This window comes from Gracilinanus agilis, chromosome 1 (genome assembly GCF_016433145.1).
Source record: "Gracilinanus agilis isolate LMUSP501 chromosome 1, AgileGrace, whole genome shotgun sequence".
NCBI classification, from domain to species: domain Eukaryota; kingdom Metazoa; phylum Chordata; class Mammalia; order Didelphimorphia; family Didelphidae; genus Gracilinanus; species Gracilinanus agilis.
Window position 1 is genome coordinate 791,523,007 of NC_058130.1, and position 27,998 is coordinate 791,551,004.

Here is a 27,998-nt window from a genome sequence, read left to right on the forward strand (position 1 = left end):
AGAGGAGGAGGAGGGGGAACCGGGTAGGATCTTCACTTCCGGTTTCTCGGAGGCTTCTGGGAGGCCAGTTCCGGGGCTGGATTGCCCCGCCCCGCCCCGCCCCTTGGGGCTGGCCCTCCCTCTCTCCCCTTCTCCAGAGCCTCCCTTCAGAGCCTCCAGTGGGAGCCCCGCCTCCCTCCCCGCCCCTCCCCTGTGTGTCAGACCAGCAGTGCCGGGGCTCCCCCGCACAGTTTAGGATGCTCCTGGTTCCTGGCTTTTGGGGAGAAAGAAGCGTCCCAGGCCATCAGGCGAACCGAGTTCCAAGCTCTTTTTGTTCCTAAGACAGTGCGGGGTGCGGGGGGACCCCGGGATATTCTCTTCTCTTCCCCTCAGCCTGGTAGAAAAGAAATGTGGGCGTGGCCAGGCTCCTGACTGCAGAGGGGCAAAGAGAGGGAGACCTCCTCGGGGCCTGCAGGAGGACTGGAGAAAAGAGCCACAGGCAGAAGGAGGAAGGAGAAAGCCCCGCCCTCCCGGTCAGCCTTCTCTAGCCCCGCCCCTGTAGCGCCTGCACCTCTGGCCACGCCCCTTCTTGCTCTAACCCTATTCAAGAGGGCATAAAAACTTCATAACCGAAGCAAAAAAAGCGGAAATAATAAGTGCAACCTGTTCAGGTCACAATGCAATAAAAATGATAATCAGTAACAATTCGTGGAAAGACAAAACATTAATTGGAAATTGTAAGAAATTGAAAATCAGGTTTTTTGTTATTCTTCCTACTTCACAGATGAAGGCTCAAGGACACTGAGTCACAGAGAGGGATGAAGTGACTTGCCCAGGGTCATGCAGCTACCAGGTCCATGTCCCACACCTGCCCATTTCACCATCTGGCTGACTCTAAAAGAGACTTTATCCCTGGAAGATGGTGGCACTAAGGAAACCATGACTATGTATGGACAGTGCTGCAGGGGGAGAAGCTCTTAGAAACTACTTAAGTGACTGCAGGAAGGAAGACCCTCCCTGTGCCCTTCAGACTCATAGCAGCAGTCAAGGCTGGATAAACATTCCAGAGGACTGAGTTAACATGGCCTGTCCAAGTGCATGGCAGGTAACTGGACCTGGCCTATTGCCTTCATCAAAGACAGAAGCTAACAGTCAGTGGACAGGATCGATGGAGCCACGGAGATGAGACATGGGGTCCTTAAGAGCCCATGAAACACCCAGACTGGCCTCTTGTGAAGCACTTAGACTGTTCTCTCTGTCTCTGCCCTCCTTCGCCCATCATGTTTCCCCAGCAAGGTTTTCTTCTGCTCTCTTTGATGAGATCATATTTGTAAAGGCTCATTTAACCATCGGTTGTTATTTCTGTGATTTTCTTGTTCAGGGCATTTACAGCTCACTGGGACCTGAGATGAGAGGAAGTCCAACTGTCTCATTTTACAGGTGAAGAAAGTGGAGTACAATGAGGTCAAGTGACAGTAAAAATCTCACAAGTGGAAATCATCAGGGGTAGTTTTGGAACCCAGGTCTGTGGACTCCCCAGTCAGTGATTTATCCAGGGGCCCCACTGCTTCACTGCTTGTACCTCTTATACTAAATCTGCGGCGCTGTCTGGAACCATCCAAGATGGTGCCTCCCCCAGTGTGGACTAAAGTTTCTGAAGGAGTTGGCAGCTTTCTCTTGCAAGCACTGCCATTTGTCTCACAGAGGACAGAAAAAGGAAACTTTGTTTAGAGATCCTCAAGCCCAGGTCCCCCTTAGATATCCAAGACAGAAGGGGAGAGACCCACCTCGGGAGAGATATTGGGGAAGGGGTGGCAGCAGTCCTATTTTGGCAGGACCAAACATACTTGTTTGTGCATGAAGACTATAAAAGGTCATAAAAGGTGGAGGATTGCAGAAAGTCTCTGAATGTTAGAGATCTTGGGCCTCCTGGGACCACACTTGGGGGACCCAATCCTATTCCTGCCTTGGGAATCCTTAAGATGAAGGGAAGAGGACCTCAGGGTGAATGCAGAAATGTCCCTTTTTATGCCAGAAGCTGGGAAGCCAAAGGATCTCCAGTATCTTCTGCAGCTAAGTACAGGCTGGGCCTGAGAAGGTTTTATCTCAGCTCCCCATTTGAATCTCTCACTGTGTCTAGAACCACTATACTACAAGGAACAGTGATAGTCAGCCTCCTCCCCAGGCTCATCACCAGTGATGGTGAGGGCAACCTTGTCCCCAAGGAGAGACCCTGAGAATGGGGCAGGGAGTCCTGAATGAATATGGCTATTATAGATGAGTCTCTTGGGAGACTGGCCAGGTTTCTGCTGGAACCAGGCTGGGTAGTTCCCAGAGGTGGCTGCCCCCATGCTGGAGCTACAGGTCATGGTGACTCTTCCTCCTGGGATCCCAGTCAGAGAAGGCTCCTGGGTCACCACTGCCTGGGTTTTGGCTCCTGAAAACAATAGGCTGGACACTGAACAAGAATGGTAAGAGAGGCAGCACTGTCAAGGTTCATTGCTTCAATCCCAGCTCTCCCTTCACCCCATGTCTTAAGAGCTCAGGCAGTCTCTCCCCACAACCTTTGCAGAGAGAGAGCCAGCAGCATAAGAAAGAGAGGAATCGAGGTCATGGTATCTGTTCTCTGCTTCTCAAGACCCCAGAGCTGGGACTGGGTGCCTGTCAGTCCCTTTTAACCCCTCACCCAATCACACCTCCTCCTGAGTGGCTGCAGGTTTGCTTTGTGCAAATATTTCTCCTTTCTGCCCTTAGTTCAATGGACTCTGAGTGTGGGGATTCTGTTGGGTAAAGTCTTCAATATGTAATGGCGGGCATGATATAGTCCTTGGGACAGCCCAGAGATTACTCCACTGGGTGTAGGCAGGAAACATTTGCTGGGATGGCAGGTTTCTAGGAACATAGAGCTTCCTAAGCACCCTGTCTATGGTTGGGTTATCTGAGTAATGATTAACTCCTGTCATGACTCAACCTCCCTAGTCCCAGATTGCTCCCTGTTGGAACCTGGCCTTCAATCTCCCAGGATTGGTGAAGGAACACCTTGGATATGTTGCCAGCTGAATGTCTTCTGAAGTGAAAGCAGAAAAGAAAAAGGAACTAACAAGCAACATTCCATAGGGGAAAAGGTGACAAAGAGAAGAGATGATCAAGTGTGAGGGAGGGAGAGTCAGTAGGATTAAGACCACCTAACAAAAGGTTAAACTAACAAAACTGAAGAAATATAGTACTGTGACGATTGAAGACAAAGGACAATTATAACTTGAATAATACGATATTCAGTAGAATAAAAGGAAAATACAAACCTAACTACCATAACTTTAAATGTAAATGGAGTAAGAAATAGAAGAAAATGAAAATGAGCAACAAATTGGGTAAGAAAATAAAACCTTGATGCTTACAAGAAATGCATTTAGAAAACAAAGGTATCCACAGAGAAAACCTAGAGGGATGGATGCAATTTACTACCAAATGAATAAAAAAGACCAGGAGTTTCCATCATGGTATTTGACAAACCAAAGACAAGTGTTCTGAATATTACAAGCATCAAAGAAGGAAATTTGTGGTTTTACTGATTTCTTGTCTTTGGTTTCCTTATTTTGAACTGGTAGATGGCTCAGTGGGTAGGAAGTTGGCCCTTGAGTCAGAAAGATTCATCTTCCTGAGTTTTAATTTGTTCTCAGATACTTATTAGCTGAATGACCCTGATCAATCATTTTACCCTGTTTGCCTTAGTTTCCTTAATGAAAAGCCACTCTAAAATCTTTGCTAAGAGAACCTGAAATGGCATCAGGAAGAGTTGGAAATGACTGAAACAAATGAACAAGAAGAACAAAAAGATAAATAAATGTGAAAATATAGAATGGAAGAAATTGTTGGAGCAAATAGACCCCAAAGTCTTTCACTGTCTTCTAAATGGGGCTACAAAAGAATGTACATATTCCTCAACATGACATGGGACTCTTAGAAAAACTGACCATGTATTGGGTTAGAGAGACAATGCAAATAAATGCAAAATGGTCAAAATAACAAGCACATCTTTTGTTGATCATAACACACTAAAAGTAGTCATTGGTTTGGGGGCCATGAACAAAAGACACAAACCTCAATGGGGACCAGAGTAAACTGCTAAAGACAACTGAGAATGTTGAAAGAATATTTCAAAAATTTTGGAACTACTGCAGTCCTGGGGGGAGGGGGTGGAGGTGGGGAGGAAGCATATCCCTTTAAACATGCATCAACAAAATAGAAAGAGAGGATGAACGAACTGAAAACATACAAAAATAGGAAATCAATAAGTAAACTTTAAAACAAGCACAAAAAAAGGAGATATAGATCATTTGGAAATGAAAAAAATTCATAGATATAATAAATAAAACTAAAAACTGGTCTCTAAAAGACTATTGCAAATGATAACCTTTAAGTCACTCTCCTTGAGAAGAGGGCCTATTATAACAATAAAAGAACAAATGAGCAAGGTGAAATAAGAAAAGATTCAGAAGAAATAAAGACTATGTTATGGACAATTATATGCTAATAAAACTCAGGACACAACAGGAATAATGAATAAACATTTATGAAGCACCTGTTTTGTGTCAAGGAGCCACCCTCAACATTAGAGATATAAAAAGGAAGCCAAAGACAGTCCCTTCACTGAAAGAGCTTACAATCTAATAGGGGAAACAATATGTAAAGACACATAGACAAAGCAAGCTACAGACAGAATTAATAAGGAATACTTAACAGAGGGAAGGCACTAGAATTAGAGGGACTGGGCAAGGCTTCCTCCAGAAGGTGGGATTTGAGTTGGGACTTGAAGGAATCTAGAGAAGAAAGTAGTGAAAGTGAAGGAGGGAGAGCATTCCAGGCATGGGGGATAGCTAGAGAGAGTGCCTGGAGCTGAGAGATGGAAGGTCTTGCTTGTAGAATACCCAGGAGATCAGGGACACAAAAGCTAAGAGTATTTGTCAGGGAGAAAGGTCAGAGAAGGAAACCGGGAAGGTTGGAGCCGGCCTTGATGAAGGGCTTTGAATGCCAAACAGGGCGTTTTGTAGTTGATCAGGGAGGCAATAGGGAGCCACTGCAGGAGTTTCCTGAGTAGGTGCATGAGGTGGTCAGACCTTTGTGTTATAGAAAGTGACTTTGGTAGCTGAATGGAAGATCACCTGGAGCAGGGAAAGCCTTGGGAGAGGCAAAGCTCCCAGGAGCGATACTCACAATCTGGGGCTGAGGGGATGAGAGCCCCTAAGAGGGGAGCTCCTGTCAGGGCAGAGGAAGGGGACACATTCCAGAGAGGCTGCAAAGGGGACCTCCAAGGCCTTGGCAGCAGCTTGAAGAGGCAATGATGAGATCATGCAGTCCAGGATAACTCCAGCTCAGCATCACCCTCTGCCTCTGAAGGGAGCCTGAGCTCAGGAGCTCCAAACCCCCTATTGAATAGAAACCTCACAGCTCAGACTTCTTATCTGGATGCTCCACTTTGGAGCTTTTCTGACTTCTCCACCTGCTCTCTGTTGGGGGACTCCCAGTCCTCTTCCAGCCCTCTCTCAGCCTTTCCTCCAATAGAGGGGAAGCCCTAGAGGGCAGAGGCAATCATACTTGTGTCACCAGCACTTGGGACAGAAGCTGGCACTACAGCTAAAAAAGTGTCTGAGACAGGATTTGAACTTGTGGCTTCAGTGCTCTGTGCACAAGGACTCTGAGGTTGCTCCAAGGCAATGATTTAAAACACCCTCCAGGAACCTTCTGACCCAGTTTTGTTTCTGCACTTAGTTGACTTCACTAAGAAATGTATGAGGTTCTATTTCACCCAGTGGAACAAGCAAAACATGTCTGAAAAGACTTTTAGGCTGGAGGAAAGACACTTCCTGGAAATACTCTCCCTCAGCACAGATATTGACCCCAACGACTGCAGGCCCTGTTGGTTAGATGCTCGTATATGTATCGGGTAAGATGGGGCCTAACCTGGCCTAGGATCATTGGACCAAGTCAGGCAACAGCTCCTAGGATGGCAGGCATCCATGAATCTCCAGGGCCAGCTGTCAGCTGGGGATGGCAGTGAGATTGGTCCGCTGTGACCACCCACCATCCCTCTTGGATGATGGTCCCACAGGGCCCCCTCCTGGAGCCAGGCCCACCTAACATCAGTCACTGCATTTCCCATCTATGTGGTCTCAGGCCATCCTGCTCTTGGTTCTCTGCATCCTCTCCTCTACACAGGAACCCAGAACAGCACACCCAGACCTCTGTTTAGAGCCACAACCTCCATGGCTCCTGTGTCAGCCAGACACTGTGCAGAAACACGACCTCTTGGAGTTGGAGCATGTCTGGCTACTGCCCTCACTGAGAAAGGGGGAGCGTTTGTTGTAGGAGAAACCCAGCCAAGTGTGTAGCAGGGTCTCAGCCCAGGAATGGGAGACTCAACTTCCCCAGGAAGGCCCTGCAGTCAGGGATATGGGGCAGAGGGAGGAGGAGGGCCTTCTCCACAGGGAGGACTGCCCTCTGGCAAAGGGAGCCCCATTTGGGCTGCTGGGGAGCACAGAGGAGAGTGCCAGGCCTGCTGTGGGGAGGGCCTGGGTTCCAATGTGGCCTCAGACCCTTCCTGTGCTCTTGGCGGCTCTCTCTTTTGTCTTTGAACCCTGAGCCTGGCCTGGCCCCCTGGAAGGGCTTCCTGGCTGGAGGATCTCCCCCTGGAGGCTGGTTGAGCCCCCCTGGAGTACTGAGAGGGACCCGCATGACCCTCCCCCAGCCCAAGGGGGCCTCCAGCAGGCACTTGAGAACTTCTGGGATGGGAGAGCTCCCAGATGGCCTCCTGCAAGGCCCCCCCACCTAGAGCAGGGCTTTGGCTATTACCCTTTTCCTTCTCAGATTCTGACCACCTTGGTCTCTTGGCCACAACCAGATTCTGGTCCCCCTCCCCCTCCCCTTCTTCCTCCTTGCCCCACCCGCACTGACCCCCCCCTTCACCTGTCTGATTCTTCCTGAAAGCCAGGAGACCAGAGTGCCCTAACAGAGCAGGTGAGCAGTGGTGCTGCCAGCCCTCAGACCCACTGGGGAGGGGTGGGGGAGGGACCAGGTTGGCCCACAGAGCCTGAGGAGGAATGAAGGGGAGGGGCGGGGGCGGGGAGGGAGACGGGGCTCACACTGGAGGCTCTGAAGGGTGACTCTGGAGGAGGGGGTGGGGGGGAAGGGAGAGGGACAACCCCAGGGCCAGGGCGGGGCAATCTAGCCTCAGAACCCAGAGTGCTGAGACCTTCTGGAAAGTGGAAATTAAGATCTGACCTAGTCCTCCCCCACCCCCCATCCTCCTCCACTTACAAAGCTTCTCCAGCCTGCCTCCATAGCCACCCCTTAAACTTCCTCTGCCCTGGTAATTATGAGATGGTAGCGGGGACCGCGGGAAAGGGGGGGCCCGCATGGGGAGGGGCCAGAAGTAGAGGAGCCCAGGGGAGGGTGGGAGGCAGAGAGCATGACTGAGTTCAAATTTTCCCTTTTAGGGGTCCCTTTGGGGCAGACCACCTCCTGCATATCCACAGGGCTGCTCTGATGTCTAACTGGGGTCCACTGTGGCCTCCAGCTTCCTCTTTGGGATCTTCTTTCCTGGTAAAACGACCTGCCTGGACTGTGGATGCAGTTTTACCACGCCTATAAGGACCCAGGAGTCCTACCTCCCAGCCTCTGGGCCCAGACCCCCCAGCTCCTGTTTCTCTGCCCCTTGGGCAGCCTCAGCTTTAGTCACCCCTAGCCCGCTCTATTCAGGCTGAACAGGCAAAAATGAGCAGAGAGGTAGGAGAGTGAAGAGGAGTTCAGGAGGGCTTCCTGGAGGAGGCGAGATTGACTTTTGAACTGTAGGGAAGCCTGGGAGGGCGGTGGACTGAGCTGGGGAGGGAGAGCCTGTCAGCCACCCATGGGGGACAGCCAGAGAAGGTGCTCCTGGCCAGCAGCTGGAGGTGCTGTTCATGGAGCCCCCCAGGAGGCTGGTGTGGCAGGGAGGAGGGGGATGGGGCCATTAGGGCTGGAAGTGCCAAAGAGCATCATGGGGGATTTGATGGGGGCATAGTGGGGAGGCTGGGCCTGAGGAAAGTCACTTCAGGGGCTGAATGGAGGCTGGCAGGAAGTGGGAAGAGAGCCCAGGAGGCCAGCAGAGGCCCAGGGAGGCCCCGCAGTCAGGGATGCGGGGCTGAGGGAAGAGGAGGGCCTTCCCCACAGGGAGGACAGCAAAGGGAGCCCCACCTGGGCTGCTGGGGAGCACAGAGGAAAATGCCAGGCCTGCCCTTCCTGTGCTCTTGGCAGCTCCCCCTTTTGTCTTTAAACCCTGAGCCTGGCCTGGCCCCCTGGAAGGGCTTCCTGGCTGGAGAATCTCCCCTTAGAGGCTGACTGGGCTCCCCTGGAGCACTGGGAGGGACCCTCATGAACCTCCCCAGCCCAAGGGGGCCTCCACCAGGCTCTTGAGGACTTCTGGGATGGGAGAGCTGCCAGGTGGGCCTCCTGCAGCCCTCCCCCCATCCCCCTGAGAGCAGAGTTTTGGCTTTGGGCCAGTTTCTTGTCAGATTCTGCCCTTGGTCTCTTGGCCACATCCAGGCCCTGTTCCTGGTTCCCCTTCTCCCCCTTCTTCCTGGTTCTCCTCTTCTCCCCACCCACACTGAACCCCCTTCACCTGCTTGATTCTCCTGAGATGGTTAAAACCCCGCCTGAACCCCCAGATGGCCCCTCTGTGGGCCTCACATTCCCTCAGCCCCCCTATCCTCCCATGGGGCCCTGCTCTCCCCCAGGGGGTCTCTGCACCTCCCTCAGGCTGTATCTAGGCAGTCTGGGGGGAGGGCAGGGAGAGGGTCCCTAGGATGGTGGGAGAGGGAAGGAGGGGCAGAATGCAGGGAGAGGGGGCTCTCTCTTGCCTAGCCTGGTGGGTTGTGGCCCAGGGGGAACCCCAACCCTGGTGTAGAGTCAAGAGGTCGGGGAGGGTCCTAGGGGAAGAGAGGGGCCATTCCAGGGGCCCAGGGATTCCTGACCCAGGTGTCCTGACTCCCAGCTCCTGCTTAGAGGTTCCTCTGGGCTGCCCTCAGACCCGGCCCCCTTCTTTGGCCCCCTGACACTTGGGCTGGTCCCCATCAGGGCCCAGGCCTTGGGCTCCCTGGCTCTAGTTCCCTTTAGGGATTCCTAGCCTCAGCTGTGCCAGTGTCCCAGGCACCTTCCCCAGCTCCTAAGGAGACCCCAGCACCCCTTCATCCTGTTTCCCCAGGTTCAGCCTCCCCGAGAATACTTGAAGCTCTCCAGTGTCCCTGCCCTCCTTGCCAGGAGCTCTGTTGGACAGTGTGCCTTCCCAGCCCCTCCCTGGGCTCCCCTTCCCCATGCTTCCCCTTCTGGCAAAGCCCTCAGGCTCCTTCCCTGCCAGGGGGGGTTTGGGCTCTGCCTGGGCCCATCCTATGGGGCATCCCAAGGCCTTGCTGCCTCTTGGGGGCCTGGGGGGATGGGAGAAGGGAGGGGGCAGAAGAGATTCGAGCTAAACAGGTTCGTTGGCAGGAGGCCAGACCCCCAGTAGAGCTGGACCCTGGTCAGATCCAGAGCAGAGACCCCGAGCCTTAGGAGATGGCCTTTTTGTGCCTGGAAATCTGATGATTCAGTGACCGAAAATACAGCCACAATGAAAATAGACTGGATGCAAAATCGTTCACATACATGTCCTTTTAATGAATGATGTGAGAGCTGATTAGTCTGGTAAGTGCCAGAAGATCGCTATGAGGGTCACTTGGCAGTACTCAGTCAGGGTCTTGGTGTTTGCACTGAGGATTGTGGTGGAATCACAGGAGTCGGCAGTTTGGGTTACCTGATATGTGGGAACAAGAGCAGCCCTCTGCCTGCTGTGTGACTTGTCCTGCACACAAGACCGTCCTTCCTCTCTTTGACCAGCTTGTTATATACTCAAGAGGGACAAATGACAATCTCAACCTTGTTTTGGACAGCCCAGGGGGCAGTCACTTGTTTTTTATTTGTCAGTCACTAGTACATGTGGGTCATAGACCTCCCCCCTTCACCACTTAATTCAAAGTTAGGTGGGGTGACATATTCCTGGTGGCTTAAGTCTAAAGAATGAATAGGGGTGAGCTAATTCCATTTACATAGTTCAGAACTGTCAGGCTGCTTTGTGGTACCTCTGTTTACCTTAGTTCAGAATTATTTGGCTACTCTAATAACTGTTTGCATTGTTCAGATTTTCCCTTAGTGATGGTCCCTCCTTGGATGAAGGCATCCCAGAAGGGTAGTGAGACCTCTCCCACACTAACAAAGGATGGCAGGGGCTATGGGGGAAACATGAGTCATGGGCACCAATGGATCTGGTCATCCGGGGCCCCCACTAAATATGCAAAACCTGACCCACCCAAGGGGGTTGCTGTCCTACCAGGTCCCACACCACTCTACCAGTCCCCAAGGCCATTCCACTACTATACAATCCTAAAAAGCTCTTCTCCTTCAAATAAAATCCTTTTCTTCCTTCTGGATGGAGGGGCAGTTGAGTCTCCCATTCCTGGGCTGAGACCCTGCTACACACTTGGCTGGGTTTCTCCTACAACAAACGCTCCCCCTTTCTCAGTGAGGGCAGTAGCCAGACATGCTCCAACTCCAAGAGGTCGTGTTTCTGCACAGTGTCTGGCTGACACAGGAGCCATGGAGGTTGTGGCTCTAAACAGAGGTCTTGGTGTACTGTTCTGGGTTCCTGTGTAGAGGAGAGGATGCAGAGAACCAAGAGCAGGATGGCCTGAGACCACATAGATGGGAAATGCAGTGACTGATGTTAGGTGGGCCTGGCTCCAGGAGGGGGCCCTGTGGGACCATCATCCAAGAGGGATGGTGGGTGGTCACAGCGGACCAATCTCACTGCCATCCCCAGCTGACAGCTGGCCCTGGAGATTCATGGATGCCTGCCATCCTAGGAGCTGTTGCCTGACTTGGTCCAATGATCCTAGGCCAGGTTAGGCCCCATCTTACCCGATACATATACGAGCATCTAACCAACAGGGCCTGCAGTCGTTGGGGTCAATATCTGTGCTGAGGGAGAGTATTTCCAGGAAGTGTCTTTCCTCCAGCCTAAAAGTCTTTTCAGACATGTTTTGCTTGTTCCACTGGGTGAAATAGAACCTCATACATTTCTTAGTGAAGTCAACTAAGTGCAGAAACAAAACTGGGTCAGAAGGTTCCTGGAGGGTGTTTTAAATCATTGCCTTGGAGCAACCTCAGAGTCCTTGTGCACAGAGCACTGAAGCCACAAGTTCAAATCCTGTCTCAGACACTTTTTTAGCTGTAGTGCCAGCTTCTGTCCCAAGTGCTGGTGACACAAGTATGATTGCCTCTGCCCTCTAGGGCTTCCCCTCTATTGGAGGAAAGGCTGAGAGAGGGCTGGAAGAGGACTGGGAGTCCCCCAACAGAGAGCAGGTGGAGAAGTCAGAAAAGCTCCAAAGTGGAGCATCCAGATAAGAAGTCTGAGCTGTGAGGTTTCTATTCAATAGGGGGTTTGGAGCTCCTGAGCTCAGGCTCCCTTCAGAGGCAGAGGGTGATGCTGAGCTGGAGTTATCCTGGACTGCATGATCTCATCATTGCCTCTTCAAGCTGCTGCCAAGGCCTTGGAGGTCCCCTTTGCAGCCTCTCTGGAATGTGTCCCCTTCCTCTGCCCTGACAGGAGCTCCCCTCTTAGGGGCTCTCATCCCCTCAGCCCCAGATTGTGAGTATCGCTCCTGGGAGCTTTGCCTCTCCCAAGGCTTTCCCTGCTCCAGGTGATCTTCCATTCAGCTACCAAAGTCACTTTCTATAACACAAAGGTCTGACCACCTCATGCACCTACTCAGGAAACTCCTGCAGTGGCTCCCTATTGCCTCCCTGATCAACTACAAAACGCCCTGTTTGGCATTCAAAGCCCTTCATCAAGGCCGGCTCCAACCTTCCCGGTTTCCTTCTCTGACCTTTCTCCCTGACAAATACTCTTAGCTTTTGTGTCCCTGATCTCCTGGGTATTCTACAAGCAAGACCTTCCATCTCTCAGCTCCAGGCACTCTCTCTAGCTATCCGCCATGCCTGGAATGCTCTCCCTCCTTCACTTTCACTACTTTCTTCTCTAGATTCCTTCAAGTCCCAACTCAAATCCCACCTTCTGGAGGAAGCCTTGCCCAGTCCCTCTAATTCTAGTGCCTTCCCTCTGTTAAGTATTCCTTATTAATTCTGTCTGTAGCTTGCTTTGTCTATGTGTCTTTACATATTGTTTCCCCTATTAGATTGTAAGCTCTTTCAGTGAAGGGACTGTCTTTGGCTTCCTTTTTATATCTCTAATGTTGAGGGTGGCTCCTTGACACAAAACAGGTGCTTCATAAATGTTTATTCATTATTCCTGTTGTGTCCTGAGTTTTATTAGCATATAATTGTCCATAACATAGTCTTTATTTCTTCTGAATCTTTTCTTATTTCACCTTGCTCATTTGTTCTTTTATTGTTATAATAGGCCCTCTTCTCAAGGAGAGTGACTTAAAGGTTATCATTTGCAATAGTCTTTTAGAGACCAGTTTTTAGTTTTATTTATTATATCTATGAATTTTTTTCATTTCCAAATGATCTATATCTCCTTTTTTTGTGCTTGTTTTAAAGTTTACTTATTGATTTCCTATTTTTGTATGTTTTCAGTTCGTTCATCCTCTCTTTCTATTTTGTTGATGCATGTTTAAAGGGATATGCTTCCTCCCCACCTCCACCCCCTCCCCCCAGGACTGCAGTAGTTCCAAAATTTTTGAAATATTCTTTCAACATTCTCAGTTGTCTTTAGCAGTTTACTCTGGTCCCCATTGAGGTTTGTGTCTTTTGTTCATGGCCCCCAAACCAATGACTACTTTTAGTGTGTTATGATCAACAAAAGATGTGCTTGTTATTTTGACCATTTTGCATTTATTTGCATTGTCTCTCTAACCCAATACATGGTCAGTTTTTCTAAGAGTCCCATGTCATGTTGAGGAATATGTACATTCTTTTGTAGCCCCATTTAGAAGACAGTGAAAGACTTTGGGGTCTATTTGCTCCAACAATTTCTTCCATTCTATATTTTCACATTTATTTATCTTTTTGTTCTTCTTGTTCATTTGTTTCAGTCATTTCCAACTCTTCCTGATGCCATTTCAGGTTCTCTTAGCAAAGATTTTAGAGTGGCTTTTCATTAAGGAAACTAAGGCAAACAGGGTAAAATGATTGATCAGGGTCATTCAGCTAATAAGTATCTGAGAACAAATTAAAACTCAGGAAGATGAATCTTTCTGACTCAAGGGCCAACTTCCTACCCACTGAGCCATCTACCAGTTCAAAATAAGGAAACCAAAGACAAGAAATCAGTAAAACCACAAATTTCCTTCTTTGATGCTTGTAATATTCAGAACACTTGTCTTTGGTTTGTCAAATACCATGATGGAAACTCCTGGTCTTTTTTATTCATTTGGTAGTAAATTGCATCCATCCCTCTAGGTTTTCTCTGTGGATACCTTTGTTTTCTAAATGCATTTCTTGTAAGCATCAAGGTTTTATTTTCTTACCCAATTTGTTGCTCATTTTCATTTTCTTCTATTTCTTACTCCATTTACATTTAAAGTTATGGTAGTTAGGTTTGTATTTTCCTTTTATTCTACTGAATATCGTATTATTCAAGTTATAATTGTCCTTTGTCTTCAATCGTCACAGTACTATATTTCTTCAGTTTTGTTAGTTTAACCTTTTGTTAGGTGGTCTTAATCCTACTGACTCTCCCTCCCTCACACTTGATCATCTCTTCTCTTTGTCACCTTTTCCCCTATGGAATGTTGCTTGTTAGTTCCTTTTTCTTTTCTGCTTTCACTTCAGAAGACATTCAGCTGGCAACATATCCAAGGTGTTCCTTCACCAATCCTGGGAGATTGAAGGCCAGGTTCCAACAGGGAGCAATCTGGGACTAGGGAGGTTGAGTCATGACAGGAGTTAATCATTACTCAGATAACCCAACCATAGACAGGGTGCTTAGGAAGCTCTATGTTCCTAGAAACCTGCCATCCCAGCAAATGTTTCCTGCCTACACCCAGTGGAGTAATCTCTGGGCTGTCCCAAGGACTATATCATGCCCGCCATTACATATTGAAGACTTTACCCAACAGAATCCCCACACTCAGAGTCCATTGAACTAAGGGCAGAAAGGAGAAATATTTGCACAAAGCAAACCTGCAGCCACTCAGGAGGAGGTGTGATTGGGTGAGGGGTTAAAAGGGACTGACAGGCACCCAGTCCCAGCTCTGGGGTCTTGAGAAGCAGAGAACAGATACCATGACCTCGATTCCTCTCTTTCTTATGCTGCTGGCTCTCTCTCTGCAAAGGTTGTGGGGAGAGACTGCCTGAGCTCTTAAGACATGGGATGAAGGGAGAGCTGGGATTGAAGCAATGAACCTTGACAGTGCTGCCTCTCTTACCATTCTTGTTCAGTGTCCAGCCTATTGTTTTCAGGAGCCAAAACCCAGGCAGTGGTGACCCAGGAGCCTTCTCTGACTGGGATCCCAGGAGGAAGAGTCACCATGACCTGTAGCTCCAGCATGGGGGCAGCCACCTCTGGGAACTACCCAGCCTGGTTCCAGCAGAAACCTGGCCAGTCTCCCAAGAGACTCATCTATAATAGCCATATTCATTCAGGACTCCCTGCCCCATTCTCAGGGTCTCTCCTTGGGGACAAGGTTGCCCTCACCATCACTGGTGATGAGCCTGGGGAGGAGGCTGACTATCACTGTTCCTTGTAGTATAGTGGTTCTAGACACAGTGAGAGATTCAAATGGGGAGCTGAGATAAAACCTTCTCAGGCCCAGCCTGTACTTAGCTGCAGAAGATACTGGAGATCCTTTGGCTTCCCAGCTTCTGGCATAAAAAGGGACATTTCTGCATTCACCCTGAGGTCCTCTTCCCTTCATCTTAAGGATTCCCAAGGCAGGAATAGGATTGGGTCCCCCAAGTGTGGTCCCAGGAAGCCCAAGATCTCTAACCTTCAGAGACTTTCTGCAATCCTCCACCTTTTATGACCTTTTATAGTCTTCATGCACAAACAAGTATATTTGGTCCTGCCAAAATAGGACTGCTGCCACCCCTCCCCCAATATCTCTCCCGAGGTGGGTCTCTCCCCTTCTGTCTTGGATATCCAAGGGGGACCTGGGCTCGAGGATCTCTAAACAAAGTTTCCTTTTTCTGTCCTCTGTGAGACAAATGGCAGTGCTTGCAAGAGAAAGCTGCCAACTCCTTCAGAAAGTTTAGTCCAAACTGGGGGAGGCACCATCTTGGATGGTTCAAGACAGCGCCGCAGATTTAGAGCTAAGTGATGTCAGCATTAGGTAGTATAAGAGGTACAAGCAGTGAAGCAGTGGGGGCCCTGGATAAATCACTGACTGGGGAGTCCATGGACCTGGGTTCCAAAACTACCCCTGGTGGGCGGGGCGGGCACAGGCACTGCTGGGCTCCCACACACAGGGGAGGGGCGGGGAGGGAGGCGGGGCTCCCACTGGAGGCTCTGAAGGGAGGCTCTGGAGAAGGGGAGAGAGGGAGGGCCAGCCCCAAGGGGCGGGGCGGGGCGGGGCAATCCAGCCCCGGAACTGGCCTCCCAGAAGCCTCCGAGAAACCGGAAGTGAAGATCCTACCCGGTTCCCCCTCCTCCTCCTCTGCTTCCAAAGGTTTTCCTGCTTTGGCTCCTTTGCAGGCCACGGAACTTCCTCCGCCCCGCGCCTCGAGCCTTGGTGATTATGAAGTGGGGGCGAGGGACAGCAGAAAAGGGGGGCCGGAGTGGGGAGGGCCCAGAGGTAGAGGAGCCCGGGGGAGGCGGGAGGCAGAGAGCCTGACTGAGTTCGGATTCTCCCTCTTACGGGTCCCTTTGGGGCCGACCACCTCCCGCCTGGGCCTCCTGGAGCCCAGTTCCTGGATACCCCCAAAACCGGGAGCTACTCCCCTTCCCCCACGTCCTGGGACCCTGCCGCTGGGCGGGGCTGGCTGGGGCAGGTGCAGAGCTGGATGGGCAGCCCCGGGGCTAATTTCCTGCTGGGTACAAGGTATCCGCGGGGCTGCTCTGGTGTCTGAGGGTGGTCGGCTGTGGCCTCTGGCTTTCTCTTCAGGATCCTCTTTCCTGCTAAAACGTCCTGCCTGGAGGGGCTGTCCAGGGAGGGGGGGGCGGGGCCAGTACCAGATGCAGTTTTATGGTGCCCTGTAAGGACCCAGGAGTGCTGCCTCCCAGCCTCTAGGTCCCAGACCCCCAAGCTCCTGCCCCTCACCCCCCACTCCCTTTTCCCAGCCTCTTGGGCAGCCTCTGCTTCAGTCACTCCAGACACGCTGTTGGAGAGTGAAGAGGAGTTCAGGAGGGCTTCCTGGAGGAGGCGAGATTGTCATTTGGACTATAGGGAAGCTGGGGAGGGGGAGCCTGTCAGCCACCCATAGGGGACAGCCGGAGAAGGTACTCCTGGCCAGGAGCTGGAGGTGCTGTTCTTGGATATCCCCCCACCCCCCTTGTGGCCTGGAAGCTAAGGGTGTGGCAGGGAGGAGGTGGGCGGGGCCATTAGGGCTGGGAGTACCTAAGAGCATCTTGGAGGATTTGATGGGGGGAGGCTGCCTCAGAGGAAAGTCCCTTCAGGGGCTGAATGGACGCTGGCAGGAAGGGGGAAGAGAGCCCAGTAGGCCAGCAGAGCACCGGGAAGGCCCTGCAGTCAGGGATGTGGGACTGAGGGAGGAGGAGGAGGGCCTTCCCCACAGGGAGGACTCCCCTCAGGCAACGGGAGCCCCACCTGGGCTGCTGGGGAGCCCAGGGGAGAGTTCCAGGCCTGCTGTGGGGAGGGCCTGGGTTCCAAAATGGCCTCAGACCCTTCCTGTGCCCTTGGCAGCTCCCCCTTTTATTTTTGAACCCTGAGCCTGACCTGGCCTCCTGGAAGGGCTTCCTGGCTGGAGGATTCCCCCCCCCCCCCAGCTGCCTGGGTATCCCTGGAGCACTGGAAGGGACCCCCATGACCCTTCCCCAGTCCAAGGGGGCCTCAAGCAGGCACTTGAGGACTTCTGGGATGGAAGAGCTCCCACGGGGTCCTCCTGTAGCCACCTCCCCAGAGCAGGGCTTTGGCTTTGGGCCAGCTTCTTGTCAGATGTGACCCACCTTGGCCTCTTGGCCACATCCAGGCCCTGTTGCTGGTTCTCCTCCCTCTCTTCCCCACCTCCCTCTCCCACTTCCTCCTGGCTCTCTTCCTCTTCTCCCCATCTGCACTGAACCCCCTTCTCCTACTTGATTCTTCTGAGATGGTTTAAACCTCATGCTCATCCCTAAATGCTCCCTTCTTGTGAGCCTCACATTCCCTCAGCCTCCTCCCGATCCCCCATCCTCCCATAGGGCCCTGCTCTTCCCCAGGAGCTCTCTCTTGACCCCACCTCCCTCAGGGATTCTGTTTGACTGTGTGCCTTCCCAGTCCCTCCCTGGACTCCCCTTTCCCATGCTTCCAGGCTCCCCCTTCTGGTAGCCCTCAGGCCCCTTCCCTGCCAGGGGGGTTTGGGCTCTGCCTGTGCCCATCCCATGGGGCATCCCAAGGCCCTGCTGCCTCTTGGGGGTCTGGGAGAATGGGAGAAGGGAGGGGGCAGAAGAGGAGGAACAGAGGGAGGGGGCTCATCTGCCCCTTCAGACCCTCTTCCCTGGGCCACGAGGAGCCTGTTGGGAAGAGCTTTGCCTGGAGCTCCATTCAGGGAGCCATAAAGTGGGCAAAATGGGGGGGGGGGGGTTGGGAAAGGACCCTAATTGGGGAGATGTAAAAAGGAATTCTTTATTCCTTTTTTAATTTAATTGGGAATCCTGATGTCTTCTTCCCATAGAGATATGTAGGGGTTAGCCAGCTCACACTGACAGGAAGGAGGAACCATAGACAGGAAGTGAGGTAGGAAAGGGGACCAGCAGCAATTGATCTGTCAGTTGCTGACAGTGAGGGCTGGCAGTTGGGGCAAAGTTTATTGCTGTCTGTTGGGTTCTTGGTTGGCAGTTAGTTGCTGGAATATAAAGGTGGGCCTGAGCTTACTGAGGAGGGCTTTTTGGGCTTTAGCTTATAGAGGGCTTTGGGATTTTTGGGTAGGGTGTTAGGTTTTTTTCTTTCTTGACCTTTCTAGAAGGTGGCTGGGCTTTGATGACAGACCTAATTGGGCTTGGATTAAACATTGATTGATTTGGTTTTGATTGGGTTGGAACTTTGTGGGGTGGTTGTTATTAGAGGTAGTTATAGGCAGTTTTAGGTAGTAAATATAGGTAGTTATAGTTAAGTTTATAGGATAACTAGTATAAACATTAGGAAATTTTCTTTCTCTACCTCTTTCCTATATTTTTTCCTTTACTATATTAATTTTACTATATTCTTTTACTATCTCTATTTTAATTCAATTCAATTGTTAATTGTTAAAAGCTGCTAGAAGTTTTCTTTCCTCTGACTTAAAGGGATAATATTAATTTACAACTACTATAATCTCATTAAAACTTAAATAATTAAAATCTGCTCCCTTATTTTGTCAAAGCTCCTAATTTAACCCTTATAGAGATAAGGCTGGGAAAAGATGGAGGAGCTTCACCACATGGACTCACTGGGGCTACTTTGCTGCCTCTATAGGGAGCCTGGAGTCCCAGAGATGGCCTTTGAGAGGGATAGACTCCCAGGCCAGGTAAGTGCATTCTAGCCCCAGATAGGAGCCCCATCAGCTAGAGAGGCCCTTCCCTGACTCTGACACAAGATGGGCTGGAAAGCTGCTTCCTCTTTCCTGCTGGGCCATTTCTGTACCCACATCCCAGGCAGGAGGAACAGCACTTCCCAGCTCTCTTCTCAGCTTTGGGAGAGATTCCTTGGCCTGTGGGCAATTCAGACTCCATTGACTCCTTCCTCTTCCCAGTCTAGGGATCATGTCTTTGCTCTCTTTGCTTGCCTGACGACACTCACACCTTCTTTCTCTTCTTTTCACCTGTTCCCTCTTGAGTCTGGTCTGGAGCAGAGCCTGAAGGTGTCCCCTGCTCTGTGCTATCCTCAGGGCAGACATTGTCTCCTGGTGCTGCTCACTGGCTTCTGCCTCAAGTCCTCAAATCTTCCCAGGTCTCTCCGACTTCTTCTTTCCTACTTCTTAGTCCAAGTCAGCCAGTGAGGAGAAACAGCCTGGTGTGTGCCTGGCACTGTTCAACACAAAGGAAGGGAGAAGCCATTGGCCGCCCTCCAGGCCTTCTCCACTTCCTCCCCCCATCTGACTGAGGAGACCTTTCAGCAGTCGTGTACAAACAAGCTCTGTTTGAGCAGGATGGAGGGAGGCATTGTGGGAGGGAAGCTCTCAGGGTTCTGGGGAGGTCATGGGTTCCTGAGGGGAGGATTCATCTGAGACTCAAAGGAAGTTCTGAGGCCAGAGCAGGGTGGAAGAACATTCTCTGCAGGGAGACAGACATCACCTGGAAAGGCCCAGAATTAGGCCAGGGAAGGTCTTGGCCAAGGATCAGCCAGGAGGGCAGTGTCCCTGTGTTAGAGGGAGAGGATAAAGGTATGAGGGGAGAGGAAGGGGCTGAAAGGTCAGTATATGCCAGTGGAGCCAGTTGTAGGAATGGTCAGGGTCCTTGCCAGGGACAGCCAGAATCAGGCAGCTGGAAATGCTCCCAGAGAGCTCCCCTGTGGCTTTTGTATCCACTCTAGAGTGTGACCCCAACAATAACTTTCTGCTGCTGAGCTCCCTGACCCTGAAAGAGTCTGAGGAGTTTGGGAGGAACCCAGGAAGGGCCTCACACAGAAATGGGACCTTTTCCTCAGAAGAGGAGCTCCGAGTGTTCTTGAGCAAAGCTATTTGTACCAGAGCCAGCAGGTGGCTACATTCATTCTCTGTTCAGTAGAATTCCTCACTGGTCTAGTCCTTCCTTGTTGGACAGGCTGGAGAGAAAAGGGGCAAGTTTGTAGAAGGCCTGGGAGTTTTCTTTGTGAATAGGGTTAGGGAGATCCTGAGGGAGACATCCTGATATTGTGAGAAAGGCATCTGGCTCAGTGGCAAAGAATGGGATATGGACAGATTGCAGTGCTTTATGTTCTCCTAAAAATCTGCTTTCAGCAATCTGCATAATAACCCTCTGGGGTAAATGTTCTTATTCTCATCATTTCACAGTTGAGAGGAAACTGAGGGAAACAGAGGTTAAGGTTCTGTGCAGAAGTTTTTCTTTTTTAAGGAATCAAACTTTTTCATTTCTTTAATAATTGCCTCTATCTTGAGTTCATCTAAGCATTTGTGTCCTTGAACTGCAAAGTAAAACACTTCTGAGGCACCCTCTCATGCCTGTCAATTTGGCCATTGTGCCAGAAAGAGAAAATGATCGTTTTGGAGATGTGTGAAAGCTGGGACACTCCTGGGAGTTGTTGTCCATTGATTGAGCTTTTGGGGAGCTGTTTGGAACTTTGCCCAAAAGGCTTCAAACTGTGCATACCCTTTGATGTAGGCATGAATCCCAGAAAGATCCCCAAGAGGGGAAAAGAACCTATTTGTACAAAAATATTTATGTAGCAGATCTTTTTGTGGTCGCAGAGAATTGGAATGCAGAGACATTCATTAATTGGGGAATAACATTTATTAATTGGGGAATGGCCAAACAAGTTGTGGTGTGTGATTATAGTGTAACCCTGTTGGGCCACGAGGAATAGCTAGCAGGATCATTTCAGAGAAGGCTGGGAAAACTTCCATGAACTGATGCAAAGTTTGAGCAGAAGCAGGAGAACATTTTATAGGCTAACAGCAACATGGTGTGGTCAGAAGCTGTGAACAACTCAGCTGTTCTCAGCAACTCGGTGTTATAAGACAATCCCAAAGGACTTGAGATGAGAAAAACCATCTGCTTCCAGAGAAGGAACTGATGGACTCTGAATTCAGACTAAAACATGTTTCCCTTTTTTCCTTTCATTTTCTTTGGTTTGAGATTTCTTCCACAAAATGCTCAGGTAAAGTCTAGATCAGATTTCTCACTCTCTCGGGGAGGGAGAATGGAGGGAGGGAGACTATTTGGAACTCAATTAAAAAAATGAATATTAGAAATTGTTTTTACCTGTAGTTGGAGAGAAAATAAATTATTCAACATACGTCACCCTGTAGCTGTGAGATGTGTATGAGCTGTCTCTCTCCTACCTTCTTATAGTGTGATCTTTAACATTTAGCTCACATTTCCTTAAACCATGTCTAGTAGAGTCTGGTCTAGGCTTATGCTCTGAACCTTATTTCCTTCCAGGCTGCATTCCAGTTTTCTTAGCAGTTTTTACCTAATAAGGAATTTTCTCCCAAATTATTTGTTTGTCACTTGACAGGAGGTATTTTCTTTCATCTCTTCCATTGCTTTATTGCCTTATCTTTCCAATACTCCAGGTTTAGGATGACTGCTGACTTGTGATCTGGTCTGAGCTCTGGTAGTGCTGTTCCCCAGTTACATTGTCTTCTTTTCATCATTTTCTAGGATATGGTTGATCTTTCCCCCTCTCCCCCCAAATGAATCTTGTTTTGATTTTATCTAGCCCTGTCAGATACCCTCTTCCTCATGGCATTTTTTTCCTTCTGGATTATATTTTTGAATTTGATACTCTAAAATCCTGTTCCATCTGAAGCCACTTCTGTGAGATTTCACTAGAGAAATTTCTGTGGACTAAAGTGTGGAGCTCCCCTTCTCTGAGGAGAGATGCTGAGGCTGACATGGCTGCTGTTTCCAGAAAATCTCTATTCTCAGTATTCCCATGAAGCATGGTCTCAGCATTTCCTGTGGGGTGTGTGAAGAAACTGGGACAAGCCAGCCTTGTGCCATCTACTAAGCTGATTCCCTCTTGGGAAGGAAGGGAGGAGGGCTTTGGGAGAGCCAGGGGTGAATTGTGGAAACATTTTCCATCTTGTGAATCAGTGCTGGAGCTGGCTCGGTTCCCTTCTATTCAATTGTGTGCCTCATTCACATTCTGTCTTTTTTTTTTTTTTTTTTAAACCTTTAATTTCTGCGTATTGACTTATAGGTGGAAGAGTGGTAAGGGTAGGCAATGGGGTCAAGTGACTTGCCCAGGGTCACACAGCTGGGAAGTGTCTGAGGCCGGGATTTGAACCTAGGACCTCCAATCTCTAGGCATGGCTCTCAATCCACTGAGCTACCCAGCTGCCCCCACATTCTGTCTTTAGAAGAAAGTTTATTCAGTCAGGAGAATTGGAAGAAAACTGTTACATTATTTGAACCTCTTCCTGCCTGACTGGGACCACCTGTACCTGCTGGTTAGAGACCCTCAGCTGAGGCCCGACTTTATGTTGACCAGAAACACAGTCAGATTCTGAGACTGATGGAAGAAGTTTTCTCCTAATTGTATGTCTCAGGCATTCAGTGGGTCTTATCTGCAAACTGGGTCCCTATTGATCAATCAGTTATTGCTTCTTTGTTCTTTTCATTGCTTACAGATATTGGGAAGGAGGAGGACCCCTTTTCAGGGAACTTCCTCTGTCCCTCTTGTTATATTGAATCTCTGGGAGCTTGAAGTTTACTCAATGATTGACAGATAAGTCAGTTGGGTAGAATGTTCCCAGAGAGGCATGCGGGTCCCAGGAGGGGGCAGTTGAGAACCCTGGCAGAGGTTCTGGGGTCTTTTACCTGTCCTGAGGCTAGAGATCAGTGTGGATCCTGGTTTTGGAACTAGAGAGTTGCAAACACTACCTTGCAAGCTCCTCCTGTGTTTCCTGTACCATTATCAATTTGTATTTGACCACCATCTATGGTTCTACTGCTCCTAGATATTAGGAGTTTCATCATCTTAGCTATCTAGGCTTCCCAGGGCCTGGGAGGGATCCGGGAAGTGGGCAGGAGATGAAGAAGAGGGTGGAAAGGGTGGATATATCTCAACCGTTAAGGCTTAAGATCTACTGAAGAAGCTGAAGATTTCCCAGCAGTTTACCTACTTGGTTTAGCCCTGGCCAGGCTGGACCAGAGGGAAGCTATCATTTTGATTCTTCATTGCCTGCAGTTAGAGATTCATTAGTAGCAATTTAAGTAGGGTCTCCTAATACCTTAATCCTTATTATTATCCTTCTTACCAAATATATTTCAAGTTAAAGTACCTTCCTGAATTGGTTTCCAAAGCTTATTTTGGGAAGGGAGACACGCAGTCAGATTATCAATGTTATCCCAGCTGAAGAGCCAAATTTAATAATATCAATTAACCCAGGTGGGTCCTGAAGGGATAAACCACTTTGACCTGAAGGATCCTGCCTGGGCAACTGTTATAAAGGAGAAGTACCATCTTATCATCTCTTTGTACATCATATTCATATACATCAAATAGAGTTAGTGACCTCCTTAAATATAACACTTCCCCATCCTGACTTGGCAAGTCCCTAATGATTTCTTCAATTAGAAAGCAGATGACCCAACATTGGATTTTTTTCCTTTGCATTCATTGGTCTTAGTTAATTCATCTCTTTTAAGGTAGATGAGTCTCTTTTCCCACTGATTTCGAGGTCTAGCCCTAAGCCCAGGAAAGGGCCTGGTCCTGATTGGCTAGGCAGTTGGCATACATTGCTTTAATAAATTGATGTGCTCAGAAGAGCAGTGCTTTGATTCCTCAGGCACTTCATCTTTAGCTTCTCACAGTTAACCTCTTCATTTTCTTCTACATTTTCATGGAAATCTGGTCCCTAGGTCAAAGATATCCCAGTCCTCCAAATGCTACACTGGACACCCTCACCCCCACTATAAGTTGCCACCTCCCCCCATCAGAACAAGTTTACTGCAGGCACCAAGTCTCTCTGGCCTCTGTGTGAGTCCTCATCTCCCTTTACCCATGAGAACATTCATCCGTGGAAACCCTTCCATGTCAAGGTAGGGCCTCCATCCTTTCTCCACATTCTCAGGCTTTGCCTTCTCCGTACCTCCTCCCTTTATGCTCTTCTCTTTCTGAGACGATAGAGAACACCTTCTGAATCCTTCTTCTCTCAGTCCTGTCTACAGCCTTTGATTCTGTTGGCTCACCCTCTCCTCCTCGATATTCTCTTCTCTCTAGGGTTTTAGGACACGGCTCTCTCTCTCTCCTGGTTTAGGTCCTCCCTGTCTGACCTGTGATTCTCTGTCTTTTCTGCTTGCTCCTCCTCTAGATCTTGTAAAACTAGGGTTAGGGTAAGGAAGTTCCTCCAACCCTGTTTTTGGTCATCTACTCTTCTCCCTCTGGACTTCTTTACTTGGTGATCTCATTAGTTACCAGAGAGTTAAGCACCATCTCTCTGCTGTTGAGTCTTAGATCTCCATTTTCTGCCCCAATTTCTGTGCTGAGCTCCAGTCTTTCATCACAAATTTCCTTACAGGGATTTCACACTAGGTGACCAGTAGGTATCTTAAGCTCAGTGTGTCCCAAACACATTTTTTTCTCTCATCTAGATAGACCCTCCACCATCTCTATAGCTATATCCTCCTCGTCCTTCTGACTGAAAACCAAGGAACCCCACCTTGACTCCTCAATCTCCCTTACCCACATATCCAATATAGTGCCAAGTCCATTCAGTTTCACCTTTGCAGCATCTCTCTTTGCATGTCCTCTTCTGTCCTGTGTCACTGCCATCCTCCTGGTGGAGGCCCACATCACCCCCCTCCTGAACTATTAAGATAACCTGCTTCTGGGTCTGTCTCATACAAGGCTCTTCCCTCTTCAAGGCCTCTTCCATTCTCCCACCAGAGTAATTTTCCTATAGCATAGTTCTGTTCATGTCACTCACCTCCTCCATAAACCCCAGTGGCTCCCTATTCCCTCTAGGATCAAATACAAACCAATTCTGTTTGGTGTTCAAAGCCCTCTTTCCCCTCTTCTTATTTATTACTCCCCAGTCTGTATTCTTGAATCTAGGGAACCTAACCTCCTGGATTCTTTCAGCTGCAAACTTTTTAAAAAATCCTTTACTTTCTGTCTTAGAATTGATGGTAAGCATCTGTTGTGAGGCAGAAGATGGCTAAGCGGTAGGCCATTGGGGGTAAGTGGCTTACCCAGGGTGACATAAGTAGGAAGTGTCAGAGATCATATTTGAACCCAAGACCTTCTGTCTCTAGTTCTAGTTCTCTATTCACAAAATCACCTAATTGCCCCAAAATGGAAAAGGTTTTTGGTTTTTTTAACCTTTAGCTTCCATCTTAGGATCAGTTCTAAGACAGATGACTGATGAGGCCTAGTCAGTCAGAGTTAAGTGACTTACCCAGGATCACACAGATAGGAAGTGACTGAGGTCACATTTGAACCCAGGTCTTCTTGACTCCAGATCTGGCACTCTATCCACTGTGTGATCTGGCTTTGTCTAGTTCCAGACATTTTCAATGGTTTTACCTTATGTCTGGAATATTTTTCCTCCACATTTCAGATCTCTGACCTCTTTAAACTTCCTGTAAATCTCAACTAAAGACTAAAACTTTCTACAGGAAACCTTGCCTTGGCCCTTTTAGTCAGAGTGCCTTCATTTTTTCCATTCTTCCCTATTTCTCCTAGAACAGATGGGACACCACAAGATTCTTCCCATGATCCCCTCTGTCTTTAGCTTTCACATTTAGCCCTCCTGGGTTTTCTCCTTCTTCCCTTTCTCCTTTTCTGTAGTTTTTAAAAGAAGCCTCTTTTTTTCTCTCTCTCTCATGTTCTGCTACTGCTACTGTTGTCTTCACTTATTCACTTCTCCTGCATTTCTACTGCTCAGGGTATTGAAGAAGCAAATGATCTCTTCCCTTCGGGGTCCCTTCCTGTAAATACTGCAGACTCCTCTTCAGTAGTGAACATCTACTGTTCTGTCCAACATTGTGAAGCTCACATTTGCAGGTGTTGGGAGTGAAATTTATCCAAAGGATAACCTGAGGAAGCTCTCCAAGGAGGACAAGCAGGGGAATACTGCCTGTCAGTAAAAGGGCTCAGCAGCTTTCTTCTGTTAATCCTCTAAACCCTAAGCAGAAGGTTAGATGTCTTTGATAGGTTTTGGGGAGCACAGAACCAAGAACAGACAGGCTAAGTGATGTCTGTCATAGGATGGAAGGTCATCATTGATTATAGAGCTGAGATAATCAGGGACACTGTGACTCATTGGAATAATCAGTAATAAGGAGCCAGCAATGCCCTAGCCCTCCTCCTCTCCTTAGACTAAGAAGTGATTCTTGTGTGAGTCTAGTGCAAGTTCAGGACCCCAACTTTGGGCAGCAAACCAGACATCTCTGAGATATGTTAGGGGTGTAGAAAGACTAGACCTGAATCCCTGAGGCTCGCCTGAAGCTTCCAGTGTCAGTGAATGCCTTGAAATGAGGCTAAAACAGTGATGACGTGCCTGAGAACTGGATTCTGCACTTTACCTATTACAGATTGGTTGAATGTGGAGCTGAGTCAGGAGGCAGAGAACCACAACTCAGACAGTTACCAGACAAAAGCAGTTACAGGTAAATAGGATCAATAAGTAAATGATCTGAGATCATCTCAGCCTTCTCCAAGGATAGGTCACCCTGGGCTGCATCCTGAGTCCCTGAAATCTCTGACATATTCTCTCCTTTCTGGTGCCTTCCAGAGTGTTATAAGTAAAAACTGATCTGTGGGCTCATTAACAGATGGATGAGCATTTTTTAGTAACAAGAAAGAGTTAGAGAGAGGGAGGGAGGGAGGGAAGGAGGCGTCTCAGCCTTTCTAGATCTCATTCTTGATTCAGCTTGCTCAGGCTGGGGTTGCCAGAGATCAAGAGATCAGAAAAGCTCAGTGACAAACCCCCAGAGAGCCAGTAAGTTCCAGGGGGGAGGTTCAAAAGCTTCTCTCCTTCCCTCACCTACCTTTTACCTTCCCAGCTCCCCCCTCCATGGCTCAAGCTCTGGCACTTTGGTGACTCTCACATTGATGTTAGCTGCCTCCAGGCTGCACTGGAGATCCCTTAGAGATTTCCTTTCACACACTAGAAACTCAGCTTCCTTCCAGAGCATCCTAGACCTGCTTTTCTCAAGCTTCCAGTGCTGACTCTGCCACTGACCAAGAGAGGGACCTTTGGACCCCTCCATTCTCTGTGGGTCAGTTTCCTCCTGTAATTGACCAAAGATGGGTTCTTCATTGTGATGTGGCTTTTTGCCCTCTCTGTTCTGCCTTGGGCTGCTCTAGGAGGTGGTGACATTCAAGGATGTGGCTGTGTACTTTACGCGGGAGGAGTGGCGCCTCTTGTCCCCTCCCCAGAAGGAGCTGTACAAGGAGGTGATGCTGGAGAATGCCTGGAAACTGCTCTCTGTGGGTAAGGAGTCCTCTCCCTGCTGCCCAAGTCTGCCATCCAAGGGAATATCACCTTCAGCAGCAGGCAGGGTTGGGAGCAGTTTTCAATCATGAGGAAGGGACGAGTGCTAGTATGCCGAGTCCCAGAGCCAGGGCCCTACTGCCACCTGGTTCTCCTGTAAAAAGACTTTGCATCATGTAATGGGATCTTGGGGGCTCCCTTTGGTGCTCCTAAAGTCAGAGATCCAATGCATGTTGGAGAATTTCAGACAAAGAAGTAATCTCAGAGCTGATTCCATCTCTCCTCTCCCTGCCCCAGAATTGTGTCTCCCAAACCCATCTGGGAAAACTGTTCAGGAGGGTTTTCCTCCCATCCTCTTCCTCTCTAAGGTGGATCTACTATTGGGGATCTTTTCCTCTAACTGGAATAAATTGGTAGCTCAGCTACCTGTCCCCGGGAGAGATGGTTTGTCCTTTATCTTCCTTCCTATTGCCCTAACCCTCCAGCAGAGCTAGTGAGGAAGGGAGGGAAGGGATGAAGCGTTTATAAGGACCTGCTTTTGTCCCAGGGCTCTGTCTAGGGTTTTCTCTGTAATATTATGGCACTTCTTCCTCACCTTCATCTTCCTAATTCAGTGACACAGTGATCTCCATTTTACAGATGAGGAAATAGATTTGATTAAGTGGCTTGTTCTGAAGCACCCACATAGGAGCTGTTTGTGTTGAAATATAAACTGAGACCTTCCTGCCTCTAATGCCAGGCTCCTTCCCCTCCCCTTC

At 49.2% G+C, this 27,998-nt stretch overlaps 1 protein-coding gene and 1 gene segment (V, D, J or C); both read left to right on the forward strand.

The window, feature by feature from the left end:
* Positions 1-6,242: 6,242 nt before the first annotated feature.
* Positions 6,243-14,753, forward strand: LOC123230500. The segment is given in 2 exon segments: positions 6,243-6,360; positions 14,467-14,753. Coding segments are annotated over 2 exon segments (405 nt in total).
* An 11,542-nt stretch (positions 14,754-26,295) lies between these two features.
* LOC123230501 (vomeronasal type-2 receptor 26-like) overlaps positions 26,296-27,998 on the forward strand; it is a 123,142-nt gene continuing 121,439 nt past the window's right edge. Inside the window, exon 1 of the mRNA XM_044656643.1 lies at positions 26,296-26,413. Coding sequence (XP_044512578.1) covers positions 26,296-26,413 — 118 coding nt within the window. The remainder of the gene's footprint in view (positions 26,414-27,998) is intronic.